Source organism: Abramis brama (assembly GCF_963993115.1).
Source record: "Abramis brama genome assembly, chromosome: 1".
NCBI lineage: Eukaryota > Metazoa > Chordata > Actinopteri > Cypriniformes > Leuciscidae > Abramis > Abramis brama.
The window spans coordinates 19,279,170-19,302,301 of record NC_139963.1 but is presented as its reverse complement, the minus strand read 5'-3'; the positions used below and the strand labels follow the sequence as shown (position 1 = coordinate 19,302,301).

General features: G+C 37.1%; 1 protein-coding gene across 2 annotated transcripts in view; it reads right to left on the bottom strand.

The window, feature by feature from the left end:
• ttyh2l (tweety homolog 2, like) overlaps positions 1-23,132 on the bottom strand; it is a 47,644-nt gene that overhangs the window by 1,745 nt on the left and 22,767 nt on the right. Inside the window, exons 5-14 of one of the 2 annotated variants that reach the window (XM_084136115.1) lie at positions 18,870-18,965; positions 15,407-15,479; positions 9,928-9,997; positions 7,990-8,045; positions 7,339-7,431; positions 7,142-7,234; positions 5,338-5,480; positions 5,087-5,263; positions 4,876-4,954; positions 3,028-3,052 (exon numbers count right to left, since the gene is read on the bottom strand). In XM_084136115.1, coding sequence (XP_083992241.1) covers positions 3,028-3,052; positions 4,876-4,954; positions 5,087-5,263; positions 5,338-5,480; positions 7,142-7,234; positions 7,339-7,431; positions 7,990-8,045; positions 9,928-9,997; positions 15,407-15,479; positions 18,870-18,965 — 905 coding nt within the window. The remainder of the gene's footprint in view (positions 1-3,027; positions 3,053-4,875; positions 4,955-5,086; positions 5,264-5,337; positions 5,481-7,141; positions 7,235-7,338; positions 7,432-7,989; positions 8,046-9,927; positions 9,998-15,406; positions 15,480-18,869; positions 18,966-23,132) is intronic. The other variant, XM_084136114.1, reaches the window with a different exon arrangement.

Here is a 23,132-nt window from a genome sequence, read left to right as displayed (position 1 = left end):
AGTGACCAATAAAAGTGAAGTCTAGCTGTGTTTGAAATCGCCCCCTATACCCTCATTCACTATTCCCTACATTACTCCACTAATATAATTCACTTGAAGGAGTGAATGAAAACGAGAGAGTTAATTCGGACACCGAGCGTGCTGGATAGCATAGTTTGTGCTTAAAAAACTAATGTTTAAACCTTAATTAAACAATTTAATAGTCAATAAAAAAAGGAATTTATACCTGTATGATATTACGCTGGAGCAGCAGTTTGTAAAATAAAAGGATGATTCAGCTGCAGGCGACATCTTCTAGCGAGACATGGGAATTCATTCAGCGTGCGACTCTCACAGTGCATTATGGGTATTCTCTATCCGTTGAGGGTACATCAGTTGTACGCTCATTATTGAGGTGCATTGTGGGATTGAATGAGCGCACTTGATAACGTCCACTATGGTTTCGGACACCACTACAAATGGCTGTCCCCTCTACTAGTGCACTATTTAAGGGTATGGGGGGCGATTTCGGACGCAGCCTTTGACTGATATGTTTCCCGCCAGATACTGTAGATGATGGTGCATTCAAGTCATGTTGGAAAGATTGTATTTCAGTTAAGTTAAGTGCACACTTAACAAATTATAATTTATTTATTTTTCATTTATTATATAATTTGCTAGCCAAGTTACATGCACAAAGGACAAAAGTATTATAAATTTTATTATACAACACAATATTATGCATTATACTACAGGCTGTTGAATGCTTGAATCTGATTGGTTGACGAACGTTCTAATGTGTGCGATTGTTTTCAGGGAAACGCACGGCTAAAGTAGTTCCGGGCAGTTCTTGACCGCATTACAGTTCCATATCACTACGCCAAATGATTTCAGTTATTTCAAACAGCAAAAGAACCAAAACCAACAACGACACTGACCCAGCAAATAAATATAGTAAACAATAGGATAAAAAGGACAAATTATTTCAATGTTTTTTGCCGCAAAATTACGTTTTATTATGTACGGAAAGCACACTCTCTTTCTCCCGTTCTCTCTCCCATTCAAACACACTCACACATACAGTAACGTGTTGTCAGCGCTGCTCTGACGATTTTATCAGAAAAATAGATTAACAACTCAAAAGCTACATGACATTTCTCACTAGCAAGGAAATAACGGCGCTGTTCTTGACGCAGATAAACGTACAGTTTCGCTAGTAGTAGAGACTCTGCTGTCGAACACTGTTGAGAGACGCACAGACTGACTCAGGTAATTCACTTACGATTAATCTCTCTCTCTATATACATATATAACTGCATTAATAACTGCATTAGTCTGCTATCAATGGCTCAAGCCTCTGTTACTAGCTCTAAAATGACGTTTTGGAATTAGCAACAGAGGCTTGGGATTAAATGTGTAAGAAATTAGTCCTACACATAAGAGTGTTTTAAATGACAAAAACCTGACAAATATCTTGAAATACATCATCTGAACAATGTTTTGAGGTGTGGTATCCACTTCGGGCTGTGGAATTATTAGAAAATTAATGCTGTGCTAATTTTGTGCTAATATTAATACCAGTGGGTCTGATTGAAACACCTGAATTCATTAATTAAGAGGTGCGTCCCAATATATTAAAAAAGCCCCCTGAAATACATGGGCTGTTTTTTATTTAGTAGGAGTTAAAGGGGGGTGAAATGCTATTTCATGCATACTGAGTTTTTTACCCTGTTAAAGAGTTGGATTCCCATGCTAAACCATGGACAAAGTTTCAAAAATTAAATTGTACATTTGAAGGAGTATTTCTGTGCCAAAAATACTCCTTCCGGTTTGTCACAAGTTTCGGAAAGTTTTTTTCGAGTATGGGCCTGTGTGACGTCAGATGGGGCGGAATTTCCTTATACGGGTCGTAAGGTCACTTCTCCCGGAAGGGCGCGCGCGCACCCGTAGACCAGAGCGAGAGAGCGAAAGCAGTACGCCCATCAAAGCGCTCTGCTCGGCTTTAGGGAAGTCATTGTCACCAAAGAAGTGGGTTTTTGGTTGCCAGGGCAAGACAACCCCGCACAGATTCCCAAAGAACCCAGCGTTAAGGGACCAGTGGATGGAGTTTGTTTTTCCAGAGCATCAACGGAGTTGTGCAAGTGTTGTTGTTTGTTCCCTGCATTTCGACGATGATTGTTTCATAAACAAGGCACAGTTCGACGCCGGATTTGCAGATCATCTAATGCTTAAGGATGGAGCAGTCCCAACGATAAAGGTTCACGGTCGTGCGTTGGAAGCGCAGGCGGTGAGTAAAACTGCTTCAAATGTCTGTGTGTTGTTAGCTATCGGCGCGTAAGCACAGCTTTAGCTCCGCCCACACGGCACGCCTCCAGCCGCTCGTTTTTTTCCGGAAAGACTCGGTACAGCCTGTCTTTCTTTTATAAATATAATAAAACTAAAGACTTTTTGGAGATATGAAGGATGCAATACTACTCTATAGGTACTCAAGATTAACATGAGATTGACTGAAACTGAGTGTTTCACCCCCCCTTTAAAAAAAGAAAAAAACTATTTATTGTTAATAAAGAAGGTACACCACCATCTTGCTTCGACCAAAGTGACTTGAACACACCTGACGTCATAATAACAACATCCCAATCTGTAAATACGAACGTCCCAAAGCACCATGGATGTCTGTGAGATGGAGAAGTTACTGGGAGCAGTTTCTCTGCTCTATATGATGCGTTTCTGCCCATGTATCGGGCATTAACACAAAAGTAATTCCTGGAAACCTCCAGAAATAAAATCACTGTATGTGTGAACGAGCCTTCAGGTGATGTATTAGTGCAGGAAAAGAGCTGAGCGGGAAAACATACTGATGAATATCTGGGCAAAAAAAGCAAAAGACAACAACCTCAAAAACTGCTCAGTGCTCTTAAGTTTTACAGGGACGTACATAATGCTAATGGATTGGGTGAAGATATCGTCTGATGAAGGAAATGAGGACAAAGGCATGTTGAAGGAAGGCAGAAGCACGGTAGGGAGGAGGGCAGTGGGCTCACTTACTGTTTCTAAATGTCTGGGGATATAACTTCAAATGTGATAAAAGACAGGAAAAGAACTCAATTAGCTGTAAAATATCTCTGTGTGAATACAGCGTCTTGACAGTTAAAAATGAAGCAGGGAATCGGTTCATTAGACAGAAGACTGTCCCTTTGATGAGTTTTACGCCTTCTGCGATGCATCAACCAACACGACTCAGAAGACGATCCTCTCAATTACACCCGTGTTCACTTATGATTCATCTTAGACCTCACAATCTGCACGAGCCTGATAGAAATAATGGCTTCGATTTAAATCAAAGCAGGGCTGTTTTTAATTTTTAATTTAACTAATAGTAATTTTTCATGACTCCCCTTTCTATCTGCATGGATACTCCACTAAAAAAAGGAAACATTAGGGGGCAGTAATGCTCCATATCTGCTTTAAAGCTTCAGTTCTCATGGTCTTGTGCACCACAAACACACAAAGCTACATGAGTACCAGAACATTACCATTTCATTCATGCTAAAATATCTGCTATAATTATGAATTATTGTGAACATACACTACCGTTCAAAGGTTTTAATGTTTCTAAGTATCTTATGCTCATCCAGACTGAATTTATTTGATAAAAAAAACAGTAAAATATGTTTACAATCTTAAATGCCATTACTCCAGTCTTCAGTGTCACATGATCCTTCAGAAATCATTCTAATATCGTCACCTTCCTAAAATAATTGCCTAAGTCATTTTTTGACAAAAATGATTTTTTTGCATAAGTCATCTCCTCATGATGCTGGCCACCTCTGGTAAAATCCCCACATCCTCAGTTGAACAGATCATGCAGTTCTACCTCTGTAGTGTAATGGCCTATGTCAAGAGTGTGACTTAGGCCATTTTATTTGGCCTAAGTCAAAAGATTTTACAAGCAATTTTAAAATTTTAAAAGGCAATTTTACAAGCTTTTCAAGATGGGAGCTGCATCAAGAAGAACAAACCTCTGAAGTTATTTTTCATTTTTTTTGTGTTTTCTGAGAAACCTGAAAAATGACTTAGGCAATTATTTTAGGAAGGTGACGATATGATGATTTGGTCGTGGGGTCTTGTGGGGCCATCTGAAGCTGTTTAAATATGGATTTTGGACTGTCAAAAATTTGATCCCAGTTCACTTGCATTAGATCCTAGAATGTTTTCCTCAAAAACATTAATTTCTCTTCGGCTGAAGAAAGAAATTCATATACATCTAGGATGGCATGGGGGTGAGTAAATAATCAGGAAATAAACTATTACTTTAATGGACCCTTGCTGAATAATAATATTATTATTATTATTTTTATTTTTTAAAAGAATCTTACTGAACCCCAAACTTTTGAACAGTAGCATATAAGTGATTAAGGAATAACTGACTAAAAATGTTTATAAAAAAATAAAAAAAAGGACCCAAAATATATTTCCATGATCTGCGGAAAAAAGTGGAATTGTGGAAAACACGGAATAGTGCTAAACATCAACCACAACCTAAAGATATGATACACATCATGATGCATCACAATATTAAAAACGTTGCTTTATTTTTGTCCTTTAGGGACAGATAGACAGGGAATACGGAGAAATTACTATTAGTTGTTAATGCTAAATAATGAATGAAAATGAATTAAAAACAGCCCTGCTTTGATTTAATTTGAAGCCAGAATTTCTATCAGGCTCGTGCAAATTGTGAGGTCCCTTCCTCATAGAGTTGTGAATTACCAGTTAATAATTTTATTTTCTGCAAGAAAAATCCTTTAAAAAAAATCAATAGTTGGTGAAAATCCTCGAACATACAAGGATTGAGTAAAATTTACTCCGTAAGATTAAAAAAAATCAAAATACCGATGGTGGTGGTGAACCGCTCCCAATCAATGGGACGTTTTCATAGCGAGGACTTCGTTCGAACAGCATGGACTGGTTCCTGCAGGAGAAGAGGAGAGATAAGTGGGTCAAGCATGAGAGAAAACAACAGCTCTCTCTCTCTCTCTCACACACACACACACACACACACACACACACACACACACACACACACACACACACACACACTCACATGTACTCTGGTGTGCTGGATGTGGCCTGCAGCGGAGGGTGAAGGCTGGTCTGGCTGCCCATGCCGCTGCTGTAACTGCAGAAACTGTGAACTTGAGCTCGGGTGGGGTTATACGCACTGATGCGCCTCGAAGGGTTAAAGGGGTCCTCCTCGTCCATATCATCATAATCCCTGTCCCTGAGGAACAAGCAAGCACCTGTCAGCGACATGTATCGATGCCGTGCACCGCAGTGACACAACAGGAATGGTACCTGATGGCGATGAGGGTCCAGGCTCGTGGGACGGCACACAGCAGGGAACAGAAGGCACAGGCTGCCAGCAGAGAGAACAGGCACAGGTACAGGAGCCCCTCCACACCGTCATAGCAGACGCCCAGAAGAGCCTCCAGATAGTCCTGCACAACCACAACGCTGTTAGATCAACATGAGCCCATTCATAAGGCGAGACGCCACAGGGGAATACGTTTTTTTTTAACTAATACACTACCAAGAATCATTTCTCATTATTATCAATGTTGAAAACTGTTATTTACATTTGATGAATAGAAAGTTCAAAAGAACAGCATATATCTGAAATCGAAAGCTTTTGTAATATTAAACACTACCATTCAAAAGTTTGGGGTAAGTAAGAATTTTTATTAAATTTTTTGGAGGAAAGAAATAAAAGAAATCAATGTTATATAATATAATGTTACAAAAGATTCTATTTCAAATAAATGCTGTTCTTTTGAACTTTCTATTCGTCAAAGAAAAGAATTGTACACGACTGTTTTCAACATTGATAATAATAATGAATGTTTTTTGAGCATCAAATCGTCATATCAGAATGATTTCTGAAGGATCATGTGACACTGAAGACTGGAGGAATGATGCTAAAAAATTACATAAAAAATTGCAATTAATGTTTGTATTACAAGTTTTCTGAAATGTTATGTTTAAATATGCAAATGAGGCATTATCTAATTAAATATGCACTAACTTGCATGCATGCATAAATCTGAACAATGGATACAGCCAGGTCTCATTTTGTTGATAAATTAGAATCAAAGGTTTTTACAGAGGGCATTTTGGATATCTCTTTTTATTACTCCATAAATAAATGTCAACAGCAAGAAAAAATATATTTCACCATGTTTTTAGGAATAAAATCAGGCAAATGATATGTAAACACTGCGCACACACCTTCAGAATATAGACAGGAATAAAACAGTACATTTTGGTGTATGTAAGTGATACTAAAGTGCAGATTTCTGGTTTTGAGAAAACAGCCTTTAAAGATGTGTATTGTAATTGAAATCTACAGATGTAGATATGGTGTAATAAAATAAAAACTTAAAAGTGTATTTTGGATGTTTTTCTTTCCACTAGTCTGAAACAACATGTTGTGAAAAGCCTCAAAATTAACTAGTGAAAATTAAAATTTCTTAAAATATCAGATAATTTTACCTTTTTATGAAAAGGCAAGGTTAGTTGAGGTTAAAAAAGTGTAATGTGGTGCGACTTTTTGCGATTAATTTATGTTAAGTTTTCAAAAAATAATGATTAACATGTCTACACTTGCATGCATTCAAGGTATAATATGCTTTTAAAACTCATATCTATCTGAAATTCAATGAATTATTTTTAAACCCCATGAAACCAACATGAATACAAAGACAACATTGACGTGTTTTGAAAAAAAAAAAAAAAAAAAAAAAAACAGGCGAAATTCTTATTTGTCATTGTGGCTGTTTTTTGGTTAAAATAATGTGAAAACTGGTGATAAGTACACTGTAAAAAAAGTATATGATCAATAAGTTATGACAACATATGTTTTTACATTGCTTTAACTCATCAAAATAAGTTAAATAAGATTCAACTTATTAGTTGATTCAACTAATAAGTTTAAGTCAGTTTAATGGAATTTAAATTGAAATTACTTAAAATTTCAAGTTGATTGTACTTAAAAAATTTAAGGCAGCAACTTTTTTTTTTTTTTACAGTGTAAAAGTCTGGCTATTCCAGATCCAGACTAACAAACTGTTAAAATATTCTTTTTCGTACAAGGATGACTCACTTTATGAAGACTACGGCAGTCCAGCGAGGCGGTGAGCTGGTGCAAATTGAACTCTGAGGAGTTCAAGAGACGCTGAATTCCTAGAAGATCTTTCTGAAATGATTCATACAGGGGAAATGAATCATGTTTGGAGAAAAAGGAGGTACAGAATGTGATGCAGAACTCTTTATTTCATCTATCTTTGACAGCACTCTCACCTCTGCAGTCGGAAACAGAGGGAGAGAAAACTGCAGCAAACCTTGCACCTGTATCTGCATGGTGGTCAGAGACCTCTGGAAGATGGTCAGAGACTGCAGCACAGAAACAACAGCAAAACATGTGAGCTAAAGGATTACTACTTACTACACAGACATGCCATAGGTTATGCTAATGCTAATGCAACGACAAGTAAAAGGCCATAAATCCCTGCTGAGAATATGTATTTACATCTGGATTAACACTCATTCAGGTCTTAAATATGGTTAATGGTTACATCTGTCTTATATTTGCTTCATGATTTCCCCTCAGAACGTTTACTGTAATAGATGATCATCCAAAACAGGAGCTTAACCAGCACAGAATAAATGTCTAAATCAGTGTAAAAGCTTTCGCAGGATTCCCACAGGCGACACGAGAAAGCCAGACAAATCTAATTATCCCAAAACTACAGACAAAAGAGACCCTCTTTGATCAAAGTTTATTTTCATATCGCCCATTCATAATTGAATTAGCCACGCAGATTTTTTTTTTTTTTCAGAGACGTTATAATGGCTTTAACATGGGTATTCGCTTCAATTAGAGGTCAAATGAATCTGTAAGCTCCGTTAATTGCTCGTGTCAGGAGTTCAGGGAGGAATTGAATCGTTTACCTGCTGGAACGGATTGGGAAGACTCTGGCTGCAGTACAGGTAATAGTGCACTATATCTGCAGGGGACACACAAGCAAAGTCAACATTCAGGGGCCCGAGTCACAAAAACCTTCTTAAGAAACAAGTTAGGAGATTCATTAAAATAAAGTGTAAGAAGTTCGTAAGGATGAAAGTGCAATTCTTGAAAGGTGTATTAAAAATAATACATTTAATAATATGCGGTTCTTGCAGATGAACTTTTGTGAACTGGCACAAGAGTTCAGAACTCTGTGTCACGATTTTTAATGCACTGTGTATTTGAAATATTTTTAAGAGCCCGTCTAAAGATTGCGTGGTATATGTAGGATTCATTTGCACTCCATCTTTATTCATATTTCTTGTGCTCTCTCTCATAAGTGCTGAATGTGCCTGAAAATTGTTGTAATTCTAAAATTAACAACGAGGTCCCTATCTGACTCGTGACTGATCATTGTTTACACTATCAAATATGGCGTCACTTAAGAGTACAGGTGCACATCTCTAGTAATAGTAATATGTATAATATGTAACCATTGTTGGGTGTAATTCATTTCCGGCATTTATATACTTTTCCCTTGAAATGGTTAAGTAAGGGCTTACAGTCAATTCTGATGTAATTGCATTAAACACTGTATAGAACAATTCTACATAAAACAATATTTAACATCAAAATACTTTGGTCAGCTCAAGAATAATTTGTGCAATTTTATATCATTATGTCAATCCTTGTTGAGGTTGATATGGGATTTAGACAGTAATTAGTAAATAAGTAATGCAATACTTTTTCAGAGAGAGTAAATAGTACAGTAATCTAACTACACTGTTGAAGATGTAATTAGTAGGTAGTAATTACTTTTTTTGAGTAACTTACCCAACACTGTATGTAGATAGTGTTATGATGTAAAGCTTAATATGTGAAACAACGTGATCAATTAATTACACATCTTACCTTTATGGAAGCTTGTTTCCGCCACAGAATAAAACATTTTAAAAGATAATTGTGACTTTTTATCTCACAATTGCGAGTTTACATCTCGATATAAAGTCACAATTGCGAGAAATAAACTTGCGAGACTTTTTTCCTCAGAATTGCGCGTTTATATCTCACAAACATTAACACGCAATTGCGACTTTATATCATGCAATTCTGACTTTACATCTCGCAATTAAGTCAGAATTGCGAGATAAAAACTTGCAATTGTGAGAAAAAGGTCGCAATTACTTTTTTTTTCTGTGGCGGAAACAAGCTTTCGTAGTTTTAAGAAAGTTGGAATCCTAATTTTTAGGATTTTTAAGAACATTTTATTAGGGAATTCAAACTTTAATTAAGCATTGTCTTTAGAACAACCTTAAGAAAAAGAAAAGTACATTCTCAAGTATTGTTTTTGGGAGTACAAAATATTCTGAGCTTCATTCTTGAGAAAAATAGGAAAAAAATGGCAGATTCCGGACCCAAATTACTGTGCTATTAACTGAAATCGATTGGGAAACCATCATGTTATGACTTCAATCATGAGAACATTACAATATGACCACCCAAATACAAGAACTATTCAGTATTAAGCCACCAGTCATGTAAATTACATGTACTGTAGATGTAAATTACTAGTACTAGTTTAGTGTCTGATGGACTGTTCCACTGGTGCATGTGCAGTAATGGTTTTTGCTTCATTGTACACGCATGAAAAACATTGTTTAAACCCTTTCAAATAAAGATCTGTAAAGCTTATTTGGATTTTACAAAATTATATTTAAAATACAGTATCCTGAAAATGGGACATTTCTTTTTTGTTGTTGTTGCAGCGTTTATAATAAATAAAATGGCATAAAAGTGGATGAATATGCCTTTAATTGTCTGTGCTAAAAAGATCTGGTTCATGGAAAGGACACAGGCATATGAAGTAATGAAATGTTACTTACCTGCACTTAAGGAGTCTTTGGTTTGATTGACAATGAACTTGTCAGGAGAGACACAAAAGTCACTGGTGCCCTAGAACAGAACAAATAACAAATTCGCATGGACAGTTCTGATGTTGAGAGGCCACAAATAATTTTGTGGATGTCATTGCAGCGTTCATACATATTGGGCTGTGATATTTGCAAGAGTAGACATTGGAAAAACATAAGGAGTTTCTTTTTTTCTTTTGTTTCTAGGGGTGGGAGAAAACGCGCAACAAAGTTTAAATCCCGCCTGGTTAGCGCGCTTCCCATAATGTTTACGCATTAGGTCAGTAGGCAGAGAGTAGGCGATCTTTTGTGGTTGTTCAAACACATTCGATTCGTTTACACTGCAAAAGCAATCCGGTCAAATGTGTTTTCGAAAGTGACAAGATCAAAACATTTTAGACCCCGTTTACACCTGTATTTAGCGTCGTCCACCAGTGATCCGACCGACCGAAATGCATCTTACACCAGGTGTTACACCAGGTGTTAAACAGGGCCTATGACCTTTGCTGAATGTCAGGACCATATGAGCTGTTCACACAGGGGAAAATTCTATTGTGAAGATCTGTGGATGGCCAAGCTTAAATTAGTGGGTGTCAGCGACAAGAACGAACAGAACTAACCTTTACCTGAAACTTTCTTAAGGGAAAATGTCATAAATATTGCTTCTAATTAAATTGTTGTGCGCTTTTAATTCTCCCCTCTGACAAAGCTCTGAAATTTCATTCATGCATTCAGATCTGGATGGCACATACTGGATGGCAAAACCAACCAGATTTAAATTTTGGCATTATGCTTAGCGCGGGCATTGGGGATTGAGCAACAATATTATCGATCATTTCCTCTGTAAAGTTAGGGTTGGGGTAACGACCAGGGGTGTTTGTTGGACCAGAACGTTGTCGTTCCAGGACCAATATAAAATACATCCAACTTAGCAAATCCAAATTCATTGCGTATTTGAGATTAATGTAGGAACTCAGTAATCATTTGAATAATCGATAAATCAATAAGAAATCAATAAATCAATTACAAAACAAAAATAACTAATCAACTAAACCAATCATGAGATATACAGACATGAGGATAAGTAGATAATTTAATAATCAAAAATAAGAATTTAATAAAAACATTGATCATTTGAAAACCATTTAATTAGCAATTCTTAAAATCCCCCTGTGGTGAAAATCAAGCTTTTAATGTTGTTTTATACGTCCATGTGGTGTTTTTAATATGCTTTAAAGGATTAGTTCACCCCAAAATGAAAATGTCCTAATAATTTACTCACCCCAATGCCATCCAAGATATCCATGTCTTTCTTTCCTCAGTGGGAGAGAAATTATGTTTTTTGAGGAAAACATTTCTGGATTGTTCTTCTAACAATGGACTTCATTGGTTACCATCGTTTTTAAGTCCAAATCAATGCAGTTTCAAAAGTCTTTGAAGTGTTTAAAGGGGCTGTACGCGATCACAGCAGAAGAAGAGGTTGTTATCTAGCGAAACAATAGGTCATTTAAAAAAAATTAAAAATAATTTATAGACTTTTTACCTTCAATAGTTCGGATTGAGCTGATCAACAAACGGACAGGGAACTACGTCATCACGTTGAAAGGTCACGCCGGCGCTGGCGGAAGTACCGCCCCACTGTTTACAATGCGACCGTACGTAGGAGCATAGTTCAAATAGTATTGTTTGCTATTATATATATAGTAATAGTATTCAGTGAATATGAATATGAATAGTATATGAATAACATTCTGATGAATATGAAAAGTAGTTCAAATAGTATTGCCGGCGCCGACGTGACCTTTCAACGTGATGACGTAGTTCCCTGTCCGTTTGTTGATCAGCTCAATCCGAACTATTGAAGGTAAAAAGTCTATAAATTATTTTTAATTTTTTTTAAATGACCTATTGTTTCGCTAGATAACAACCTCTTCTTCAGCTGTGATCGCGTACAGCCCGTTTAAACACTTCAAAGACTTTTGAAACTGCATTGATTTGGACTTAAAAACGATGGTAACCAATGAAGTCCATTGTTAGAAGAACAATCCATAAATGTTTTCCTCAAAAAACATAATTTCTCTCCCACTGAGGAAAGAAAGACATGGATATCTTGGATGGCATTGGGGTGAGTAAATTATTAGGAAATTTTCATTTTGGGGTGAACTTATCCTTTAAGACAAACCATGTGCAAATTCATGAGTCAACACTATTGCTGATGTCACAAACTACCTTGTAACGAACCAATCAGGTCAACGTTTGATAGTCACGACTGGATCTCTGAGCTGGTGTGAGTGAGTGAGTGAGTGGAGGCGGGGTTCATTTGCATACTCATTGAACTCATGTATACTAAATGAGGCAAGGGTGTAGAGTTACACTCAAGCCATTTTAAGGCATGAAGACATTTTTTTTTCAAGGAAAAAAAACGTTTAAATATGTCATTTCGGTGATTAAAGATGAATTTTAAATGATACAATCATTAGAAAACGGGGAACTTTAAGATGAATAAATATCACTGAACATTTTTAATAAAGTGATTTATAATCATATATTTTATTTGTCTACTGCTTCCTATCTATCCCTATCATTGATTTGTTTTTTATCAATTGATTAAATTTTTACTGTTAAATGTCCTTATTAATGCTTAATTGATTTATTTCTCAAAATCAATCAATCAGGGTGGTACACATGGGGCTTCAACGGGAAATTCTCTCTGAATAAAAAAAAAAAAGAGTTGAATGCAAGCGTGCAAGTCACACATCCCTGCAATGCTTGTTTCCACTCTCAGGAATCGATGTAGTCAAGCACTGCTTGAGCTTGAGTAATCCACTTTACCACGGGGCCTGACCTTTGCTCTGACCCCTCATTGAGCAGTCTTAGGTCCTGCTCCCAACAGACATCCCGATTGAAGTGTCAGCTGTGACTCTAATCACAGTCATGCTCACGGTAGAGCTCAGGTCTGCCTTATGTGTAGCTCCTCAAAGACTGAAGCTAAAACAAGAAATTAAGCCAATTCATTCATTCAATACCCTACCCCATTTATATATCTATATCAATTAGGGGTGTAGCGGTTCTCTGTAAAAAAAGAAAAAAGAAATCAAACCATGCAGTTCTCCATCCACGGCTCGGCACGCATTTGCACCGCGGTTCATCTTAAATCTGACGACACATCGATAACATGGTTTATTGAGAATAACAGCACGTAAAACAGACAGACAAAGTTCTGCTAATGCATGTTTCTGTTGATGGATACACATCCTGGGTTCCCAATACATTACAACAGCGATGATCCAAAAACATGGACAAAACACTCACTCTTTGTAAACTTTGTTCAATGCGAGTGCCGTGTGCTCGAATACGACTAGTCAATTATGGCGTCATCACCCGGGTGTTGATAACGCGCGAGTGCAGGAGATACCCTTTATAGCACACATTGCTATCTGTTTAAACTAAACTAATTTAAGCCGTGCCAATTTAAACATTTAAGAGCCAGAAGACGTGAATGAGAACTCAAGCGCACTGTGAGAAGATTGTGCGCGCACTCATCTGAAGCACGCAAACCCGCATCTCAAAGAGCGCGAAAATATTGAGTCCTCTTTCAATTCTTGCGCTTCAATGGAGAAAAAAATTGTCAACATGCCCGTCTTGGTAAGTATCCTAGCAGACATAGTCGGTTTAGCCTTAAGTGAATGAAAGAGGCATGTGTATCAGTTTCAGTGTGTACTGGATCCGTGCATTATCTCTTAAAGGGACAGCAGCCTAATATTCCTGCTGTCTGTGTTTTTAATGGTAATCAAACAACAAAAGACAAAACCTGTTGTTTATTTTATTTGTATCTTTGCTCTATTGCATTTATTTGTGCTGTTGCTTGTAGTTAGATTATTTGTTCTTATTTTCTTTATTTACTGTATATTTGACAGTATTCCTTTTTTCCCCAGAACATAGCACATACCGAATCGTACTGAAACCGTGACGCTAAAACCAAGATACAAACTGAACCACGAGTAATTTAAAACTTATATATATATATATTTCTTTCCCAAATGTCAATTTGCACCCAGGTTTGCACATTTATACTCCAATAGTGCAATGGTGTTTTTTTTTCTGACGTATACCATTGCAATTACACAATAGTTAGAAGAATGGCAAAATAAATAGACTTATCAACTTTTAAAGAGAAACTTCCGATTTATTTTGTGGATGACACAGGCTGTGAATCAAATCAAACTGTACAATATATTAAATTCATCTCTAGGTAGAAACTAGTCATATTAACCAGATGGACAGGTTGAGTGACGTTTCTACATCCTCAAAGCCATGAACCAAACTATTCAAGATATGACCCAGAATACATTAAAAAGGGTTAAAAAATGTATATGTTTATGCATTCAGTGCACGTTTCTCATATTCAGCAACCTAATATAAAAAAGCAGTAGGGGGTGACAAGTGAATGTCTTTATGAGTAAGTTATTCTGTTATTAAAAAAAAAAAGGATTCCAGAGTGAAACAACTGTCTTTACGAGTGAATCACTAAATCTTTCATACCGAGTTGTTCAAAGACACTGATTCAGAATTCAGAATTGAAATGTCATCCTGCTGTACCTTCATTTGAAACTCTTTTTTGTTGGCAGAGCAAAAAAAGACAAAGTAACTGGCAATGCTGAAATATAAGTTACTGAAATATTAACGTAGTGTTTATATAATAAGCAATATCATTCGCAATCACTCTATTGGTCAGCAATGCTTGATTGCTCATTTGTTTTTGCTTACATGACTATAATTTATTGAACTCACATACATTTATCATATTACAAGGTGTTTTACAGAAGTTAACGATTCTTGACAATGCAGATAGCTTCTGGCAGCATTTGTAAGTAAAAAATGTACTTTGTTTTCTTCATGTGAAGGTAGTAGTAGAATCATGGTTGAGGATTTGGACTACTAATGAAAAGTGGCATGTTTGATGTCAGGTCACAGAAAAGTGTAAAGTACTCGAGATCCTCCTTCATTACATTTGTGACATCATGAACATGGCACTTAGCCCCATATGCATAATGTACTCCACACCCAAATTACTGTATTACAAGACAAGACTAAATATAAAGCATCATTATTATGCAGCCTGAGAGATGCAGAGATAAAGACAGAGGCGAGACATGAGACATGAGTACATTGGCATGTTTAGTGGCACAGAGAGTAAAACTGTTTACCTCCTTGAAGCCAGCGGACTGTCTAATTTAAATGACCAGCGCTTTGTAATCAGCTTTGCAAACCGGCATGCACCACGAGACTCACAAATCCAGTCACTGAACCCTGATAATCTCCTAAGAGTTTCACATAGCTCACGCTCCCCTCTTCCCCCACTTGCAAACATTCACATTGTTTTTTAGAATAAACAAAAAAAAAAGTTTTTTTTGAAAAAAGTGAGCAGTCATGTGAAAACACAGTAACTTACCACAGCTGTGGCCGTGCCCGCTCCTAATGACACCCAACTCATGATCAGGGTCAGTACCCCACACACCATAATACTGAAATGGACAAAAAGAGAGAAAGTGAAGGGATAACAGTGAGATGTGAGGTCAAAAATGAAAACGATAAACTACCGTTCGTAAGTTTGGGCTCAGTAGGATTTGTGAAGGTTTGTGAAAGATTCTCACCAAAGAAATCATTTTGATTATCTTCACCAAGGCTGCATTTATTTGACCAAAACTAGTAAAAACAGTAATATTGTGATTATCATGACAATTTAAAATAACTGTTTTCTATTTGAATACATTTTAAAGTGTATATATTCAGCATCATTTATCCAGTCTTCAGTGTCACGTGATCTTTCAGAAATCATTCTAATATTTGGATTTCTTATTACTATCCATGTTAAAAACAGGTTTGCTGCTTAATATTTTGGTGGTACAATTTTTTCATGATTCTTTGATGCATGGAAAGTTGAAAAGAACAACATTTATTTGAAACAGAAAACTTTTGCAACATTCAAAAATGTCTTTACTGTCACTTTATGAATTTTATGAATCCTTGTGCTGACTAAAAGCATTAATAAATTAATTGAAAAAAATTATTGAACTATCTAGATCAGGGGTTCCCAAACTTTTCCATGCCAAGGCCCCCCAAATACCACTAGGTTCTGGCCAAGGCCCCCCGTATTGAACCCATCAACAATACTACCGCACGGCACATGTATAAATAAATAAATAAAACATCTAGGTGAACATCAGATTATGTGATGGTGTTTGATACCAGCCAATCAGAAAGATGAGATGCACCGATTACAATTTTCAAGGCAGATTCCGATTTTTCATTGAGTTTGACCTGCCGATACAGATTTAAGCCGATTCTGATTTCATTTTTTCTAACCACTTTACAGCACACACAAATATTTATTTTCTATATAATGATGCCAGAGGAGAACTGGCCCCCGACTGAGCCTGGGTTCTCCCAAGGTTTTTTTTTTTTTCTCCATTAGGTCACCTGATGGAGTTTTAGGACACCATTAGGTCACTTGATGGAGTTTTTTCGGTTCCTTGCCACTGTTGCCTTTGGCTTGCTCAGTTGGGGATATTTTGGGGATATTTAATTTTATTCTATCAATCAATAAATTCCACTAGAAACAAACTTTGTTGTATTATTTTATTTTAATACTGTGAAGCTGCTTTGATACAATCTGTATTGTGAAAAGCGCTATACAAATATACTTGATTTGATTTGATTTGATTTGATATATATATATATATATATATATATATATATATATATATATATATATATATATATATATATATATATATATATATATATATATATAATAAAACACCACTTTTACCCAAACTGGTTAATAAAAACAAGTTTAAATGGATACATTCTCTATAAATATGTTTGTCTTCATTTTCTTTTCTGACATAGCCTACTCCTTGTTAAAACACACTATAGCCTACATGCAAATTATGTGCATTTTTTTGAGTGAAATCATATTTATTTTGTCCATCAAAAGTGTGCTTTCACTTTAACTGAGCGTGAGCAGCGCTACAAAAATAGACTCGTGGTCGAAACCCTCCGCTTCACTGCTGCTCATGCGACGCTCCTGCTTGACGCTCACGCGCTGCTCCAGCTCGCGGTGTGAATGCGCTCACTGAACATGCACGCCGAAAAAAATTCGCGCCGCTCGCGATCTGAAACGGACGTAATTCACAAGGTTTCCTACATGTGCGTTCTGTGTGCATGTGTGATGTTGATGTTGCGCGATGTTATTCATGCGCGCCCGAGTGCATTTGAATCTGCATATGTCAGACTGAAAATCACGTGAAAATCGGCCAATTCTTGTCACTAGCCGATCAATCAGATATCAGATAGGCTATGCAACAAAATATTATAATGTTTTTTCATAACAATACTCATATTAGCAAATGTTTATTTTTTTACTTTTTTTTTTCAACTTGCTGCGGCCCCCCTGGCGCCCCCTGGCGGCCCCCACTTTGAAAACCCCTGATCTAGATAATGTAGATTTTGCTAATCTAGCCCATAATAAGATCGCCAAAAGTCTGTGATAGAGCATTCTATTAAATATAATATATGATGCATATCTGATAAACATCTTTAAAGAGGAAAACATCAAGTGTTAGATCAGTGTTTCCTGTAGAGTTCTACCATGATACTAATCCTACTTAATTATAGTACTAAATGTATTAAAACACCATTTATTACACAAATGTTTTGTGAATGTGTAAATTAATATCAACTAAACTTCCAATTAGTAACCAAGACTTTTCTGACTGGTTCCTGGATCAACATATTTGGTTGATCCTGGAACAACATTCCTGTCAAAAACATTTAGTCCTAACCCTACCCATAACTTCTCCCTAAAATCAGAGGGAAATGATGGTGAATAACACTGATGTTGAAGCACCTAACCCTGGTTGTAAGCCTAAACTTGACATAAACCGTAAGCTTGACCCTCAAATCTGATTGGTTGATTGGAATGTTGTTCCATAACATAATGTTGATAATTAAGAATATTGCAAAAGAATCTGACGAATGTGTATCTAACAGGAAACGTTTTAGTGATCAACAGCAGATAAGCGTAAACTCTACGGTGTGCTATCATGATAAGATTCTTGAAGTCGCTGAAGCATTCAGAAATCAACCTACAAAAGACTTAGTAAGTAACTTAATAAGTAAGTAGTAAGAAGCAAATGAATGAAGATGTAAACCAGTGAGAAAGTGATCAAACACGTGAGCATGTGAGTGATCATGTGAGTAAACAGGAAGTCAAAAGCAGACAGAGATGAACGGCTCCCTGGTGGCCATGGAAAATGGAGCCGACGTTTCCTCAAACAGCCTTTCTCGTCTGAAGATGGTCTTAAAAGCACCAATAAAGCGGATTGGAAGCACGTAGTAATTAGTTAAGGGCGAGCGCACGCTCACGTGGGCAGAGAGATCAATAAGCATTAGTGGGGTAAGTGGGGATGAATCTAAAGGAGCTTCCAATAAGAAAAACGGAGAGAGAGAGAGAGAGAGAGAGAGAGAGAGAGAGAGAGAGAGAGAGAGAGAGAGAGAGAGAGAGAGAGGAAATGCAGGGCTCGCTGGCGACTGGCTAACCAACGCACTCAATGCACTCAGAGTCTGTTTATGTCAGAGGCAAAATGATTTTACTGTGCATCTGTTAGGGATTTAAGCTAGCAGAGATAAACAACTCTGCAACACTAAACAAACAATTCAAAACGAGAAAGGATTATACATGCTGAAATCTAAGTAATCTGACATTTGACTCGTTGTGTACATACGCATACAAGTATGTATTGCATCCCATCTCAATGTTGACATCAAATGGCTTTATGTTTACAAAAAAAGATCATGGTTCAATCACCAAAGCCAGGTGTCTAAATCATACATATTTAGAGCACACTTACACTGCGAACAGCCATCGAGACTGCTTTGCCAATCCCAGACATGCTAAGAGACAGATGACCAAGTCCAAAATCAGAAGCAGCAGGTACGTTAACCATCTGAAAAAAAGCAAACAATGATGAGGGTGGAAAGAAATGTTCAAATACAGATGTTTTATATTTTTATAGGCCCCTGCAATTTAATTTTGTACATTCATTGGAATATTTAAAAAAAAAAAAATTTTATGAAAAGATTTTCACTTAATTATGCCCCAAAATGGATTGCTGTGGGCCAATGATAAACTTATCAAAAAGCCATTTTTTTTAATGTTTATTCAAAGTCTGCCATAATAACAATGTCTTAGAATTATCTACAGTGCTTTTCTAAGAAAACATACCTTATATGTGATTTATTTGACATATAATTTGATTCATTAAACTGTGTATCATCTCATTTGATTGCATTTTTAAAAAATCAATTGACAGCTTTAATTTTAATATTCATCTTGTGTGATGTAAGTGTGTGGGAGCGTGCTGTCAGCAGGTCTCTAAGTATGACTTTAAAAGTGGGTGCTTATGGCACTCACGTTATTCTTCCGTTGTATGTTTCCCATCAATACGATTAATAATTGAACAGACCAAATAGACATATGAATTGAGCTCCAGCCTTGTATGTGAGAATAGACAATCTGCCAAACAGCTCACGCTGAGAAGGTGTTCCTTCCGGTGAACACACATCCTGTTTGAGCTCATCATTTCTTTTTTTATATCGTATGAACTCATAACATTTCAATAAAAGATTTACAAAATGTTCTAATAAATAGGGCACAGTTTTCTTACTAACGTCAGAGCCAACTAAAAAATTTAAACCACATGTAATATGCTGTATTTTCTGTACTGCATTGATTCAAGGTCTACATGGTTTGGTGTGCTATTGGAATGCCTGGAAAACCACAATCCGATCAGTAATCCTACACCATGAGGACTTAAAAATGCTCACATATCTTGAGACAGAAAGAGAGGGAGGGAACCAGCGAAATATATGGAGACAGAGGTGTATGATGAATCAAGGAAGGGAGTCCAGAGGTCGGGCGATTAGATTTGCACATGAGTAATGGAGGAAGAGGGGTTTGAGCGCTGCTGCTCAATAGCACAGTCCTTTAGCTGTTTGAAACACTAGCTACTTGTCAATACATGCACTGCAAGTTCATAACGCACAGGTCTACAAATGGAAATGTAATCTTCTAGGAGGACATACAAATCAATTCAACAAGACTAACAGCTCCAAAAGCAACCTAGTACACATGAGATACAGTAGTAGTGCCAGTAAAGATGAACAAGTAGGCCAAAACTCAAAACAGGTTGATTTTGGTAGGGTGAGGGGGGATAAGGGCAGAATGTTTGAGGAGTTTTGGGTCACATGTTTGAGAAGTAGGGCCATCATTTTTGAGGTGTAATGGACAAAGTTTTAGAAAAGGGGTCATTTGTTTGAGGAGTAGGTCAGAAGTGTGCAAAATATGGTCACATGTTTGAGAAGTATGGTCAGACGTTTGAAAAAAAGGTCACGTGTTTGAGGAGAAGAGCTCAAGAGACCTATTTTTCAAGTTTAAAAAATAGGGTCAAGTGTTTGAGAAGGCCAGAAGTCTGAAAAATATGGTCACATATTTGATGACTAGGGCCAGAAGTTTGAAAAATAGGGTCACGTGTTTGAGGAGCAGGCCGAAAAGTAAAAAAAAAAAAATAGGGTCACACGCTTGAGAAGGCTAGAAATGTAAAAAATAGGGTCACATGTTTTGGGAGTAGAGCCAGAAGACAGGAAAAAAAAGGGTCACATGTTTGAGGAGCAGGGAGAAATGTTTGAAATATAGGTTCGGATGTTTGAGGAGCAGGGCCAGAAGTCTTAAAAATAGGGTCACATTTTGAGAAGGCCAAAAGTTTGAAAATAGGGCACATGTTTGCAGAGGTGTAATGTCCAGGTTCAGAAAGTAAAAGTCCTCCTCATTATTTTGTTCCAATCACCTGGATTTGCTTATTAGCACCATTTTTCAGCCAGGAGATTAGTGAAATCAGCTGGCTGAGTAAACATATTGCAGGACTTTTACTTTCTGACCCCTGGACTTTACACCTCTGCATGTTTGAGAAGCAGGACCAGAAGTCTGAAAAATAGGGCACATGTTTAAGAAGTATGGTCAGAAGTTTTAATAAAAGTCAGATGTTTGAGGATCAGGGCCAGAAGTCTGAAAAATAGGGTCACATGTTTGAAAAGGTCAGAAGTTTGAAAAATAGGGTCACATGTTTGAGGAGCAGGACCAGAAGTCTGAAAAATAGGGTCACATGTTTGAGGAGCAGGGCAAAACATTTGAAAAATTGCGTCATACGTTTCAGAAGTAGGGTCAGAAGTTTGAAAAATAGGGTTGGATGTTTGAGGAGCGGGGCCAGAAGTCTGGAAAATAGGGTCACATGTCTTAGAAGGCCAGAAGTTTGAAAAATAGGGTCCCATGTTTGAGGAGCAGGACCAGAAGTCTGAAAAATAGGGTCCCATGTTTGAGGAGCAGGGCAAAATGTTTTAAATATAGGGTCACATGTTTGAGAAGTAGGGTCAGAAGTCTGAAAAATAGGGTCACATGTTTGAGGAGTAGAGCTATGAGTATTAAAAATAGGGTCGGATGTTTAAGGAGCAGGGCCAGAAGTCTGAAAAATAGGGTCACATTTTGAGAAGGCCAGAAGTTTGACAATAGGGCACATGTTTGAGAAGCAGGACCAGAAGTCTGAAAAATAGGGTCACATGTTTAAGAAGTAGGGTCAGAAGTTTGAACAGTCAGATGTTTGAGGATTAGGGCCAGAAGTTTGAAAAGTTTGAAACTTTCACATGTTTGAAAAGGCCAGAAGTTTGAAAAATAGGGTCACATGTTTGAGGAGTAGAGCTATGAGTATTAAAAATAGGGTCGGATGTTTGAGGAGCAGGGCCAGAAGTCTGAAAAATAGGGTCACATGTCTTAGAAGGCCAGAAGTCTGAAAAATAGGGTCCCATGTTTGAGGAGCAGGGCAAAATGTTTTAAATATAGGGTCACATGTTTGAGAAGTAGGGTCAGAAGTCTGAAAAATAGGGTCACATGTCTTAGAAGGCCAGAAGTTTGAAAAATAGGGTCACATGTTTGAGGAGCAGGACCAGAAGTCTGAAAAATAGGGTCCCATGTTTTAGGAGCAGGGCAAAATGTTTGAAATATAGGGTCACATGTTTGAGAAGTAGGGTCAGAAGTCTGAAAAATAGGGTCACATGTTTGAGGAGTAGAGCTATGAGTATTAAAAATAGGGTTGGATGTTTAAGGAGCAGGGCCAGAAGTCTGAAAAATAGGGTCACATTTTGAGAAGGCCAGAAGTTTGAAAATAGGGTCACATGTTTAAGAAGTAGGGTCAGAAGTTTGAACAGTCGGATGTTTGAGGATTAGGGCCAGAAGTTTGAAAAGTTTGAAACTTTCACATGTTTGAAAAGGCCAGAAGTTTGAAAAATAGGGCCATGTTTGAGGAGCAGGGCAAAAAGTTAGAAAAATAATAAAGGCCTAAAGGTTAATAAATGCCTTCTGAAGTGAAGCGGTGCGTTTGTGTAAGAAAAATATCCATATTTGAAACGTTATAAACTAAAATAACTAGCTTCTGACAGACGGTCTTTAATAAAAAAGCAACATTTTGAGAAAAAAGCAAAATCATGTTTTTGCCAGAGATTACAACCAGATCGGATTCAGAACGATGATCAAAACATAGATGGAGTGGATCGAGTCCATCAACACCTCCACAACTCGCACAGTCCTATACTTCGTCCTGGGTTGACTTTATAGTATAGTTTAATGTTGATGATCGTGTTATTTTACATTTGCATCTGCTTACATAATGCTATCGCTTGTTTCTGCTTCTTCTTCTTCGCATGTGTTTTTATCAGGAGATTCAGTACTCTTTGAGAAGATGTGTAATAGCGCCCCCTACCGTATAACAGTGAAAACACAGAAAGCCGGAAAAAGCATTCTCTCATAAGTGACAAAATATTCAGTCAATTGCAGGGAAAGAGTTAAAAAACAAGAAGAAAATAATCAGAATATTGTACCTGGTGGGGAGTGTCCAATATTAACATGACACCTAAGCCATATTGTTATACAGTGCTACAGAGGCCCTTCACAATGCAGAGGGCAACTGCCTATAGTTAGCAATGGCCCTATAGTATGCAGTGTTTAATAAACAACTGTTATACCAAATTCTGCTGGGGTGAAATTTAGTGCAGACCCATATTGTGAT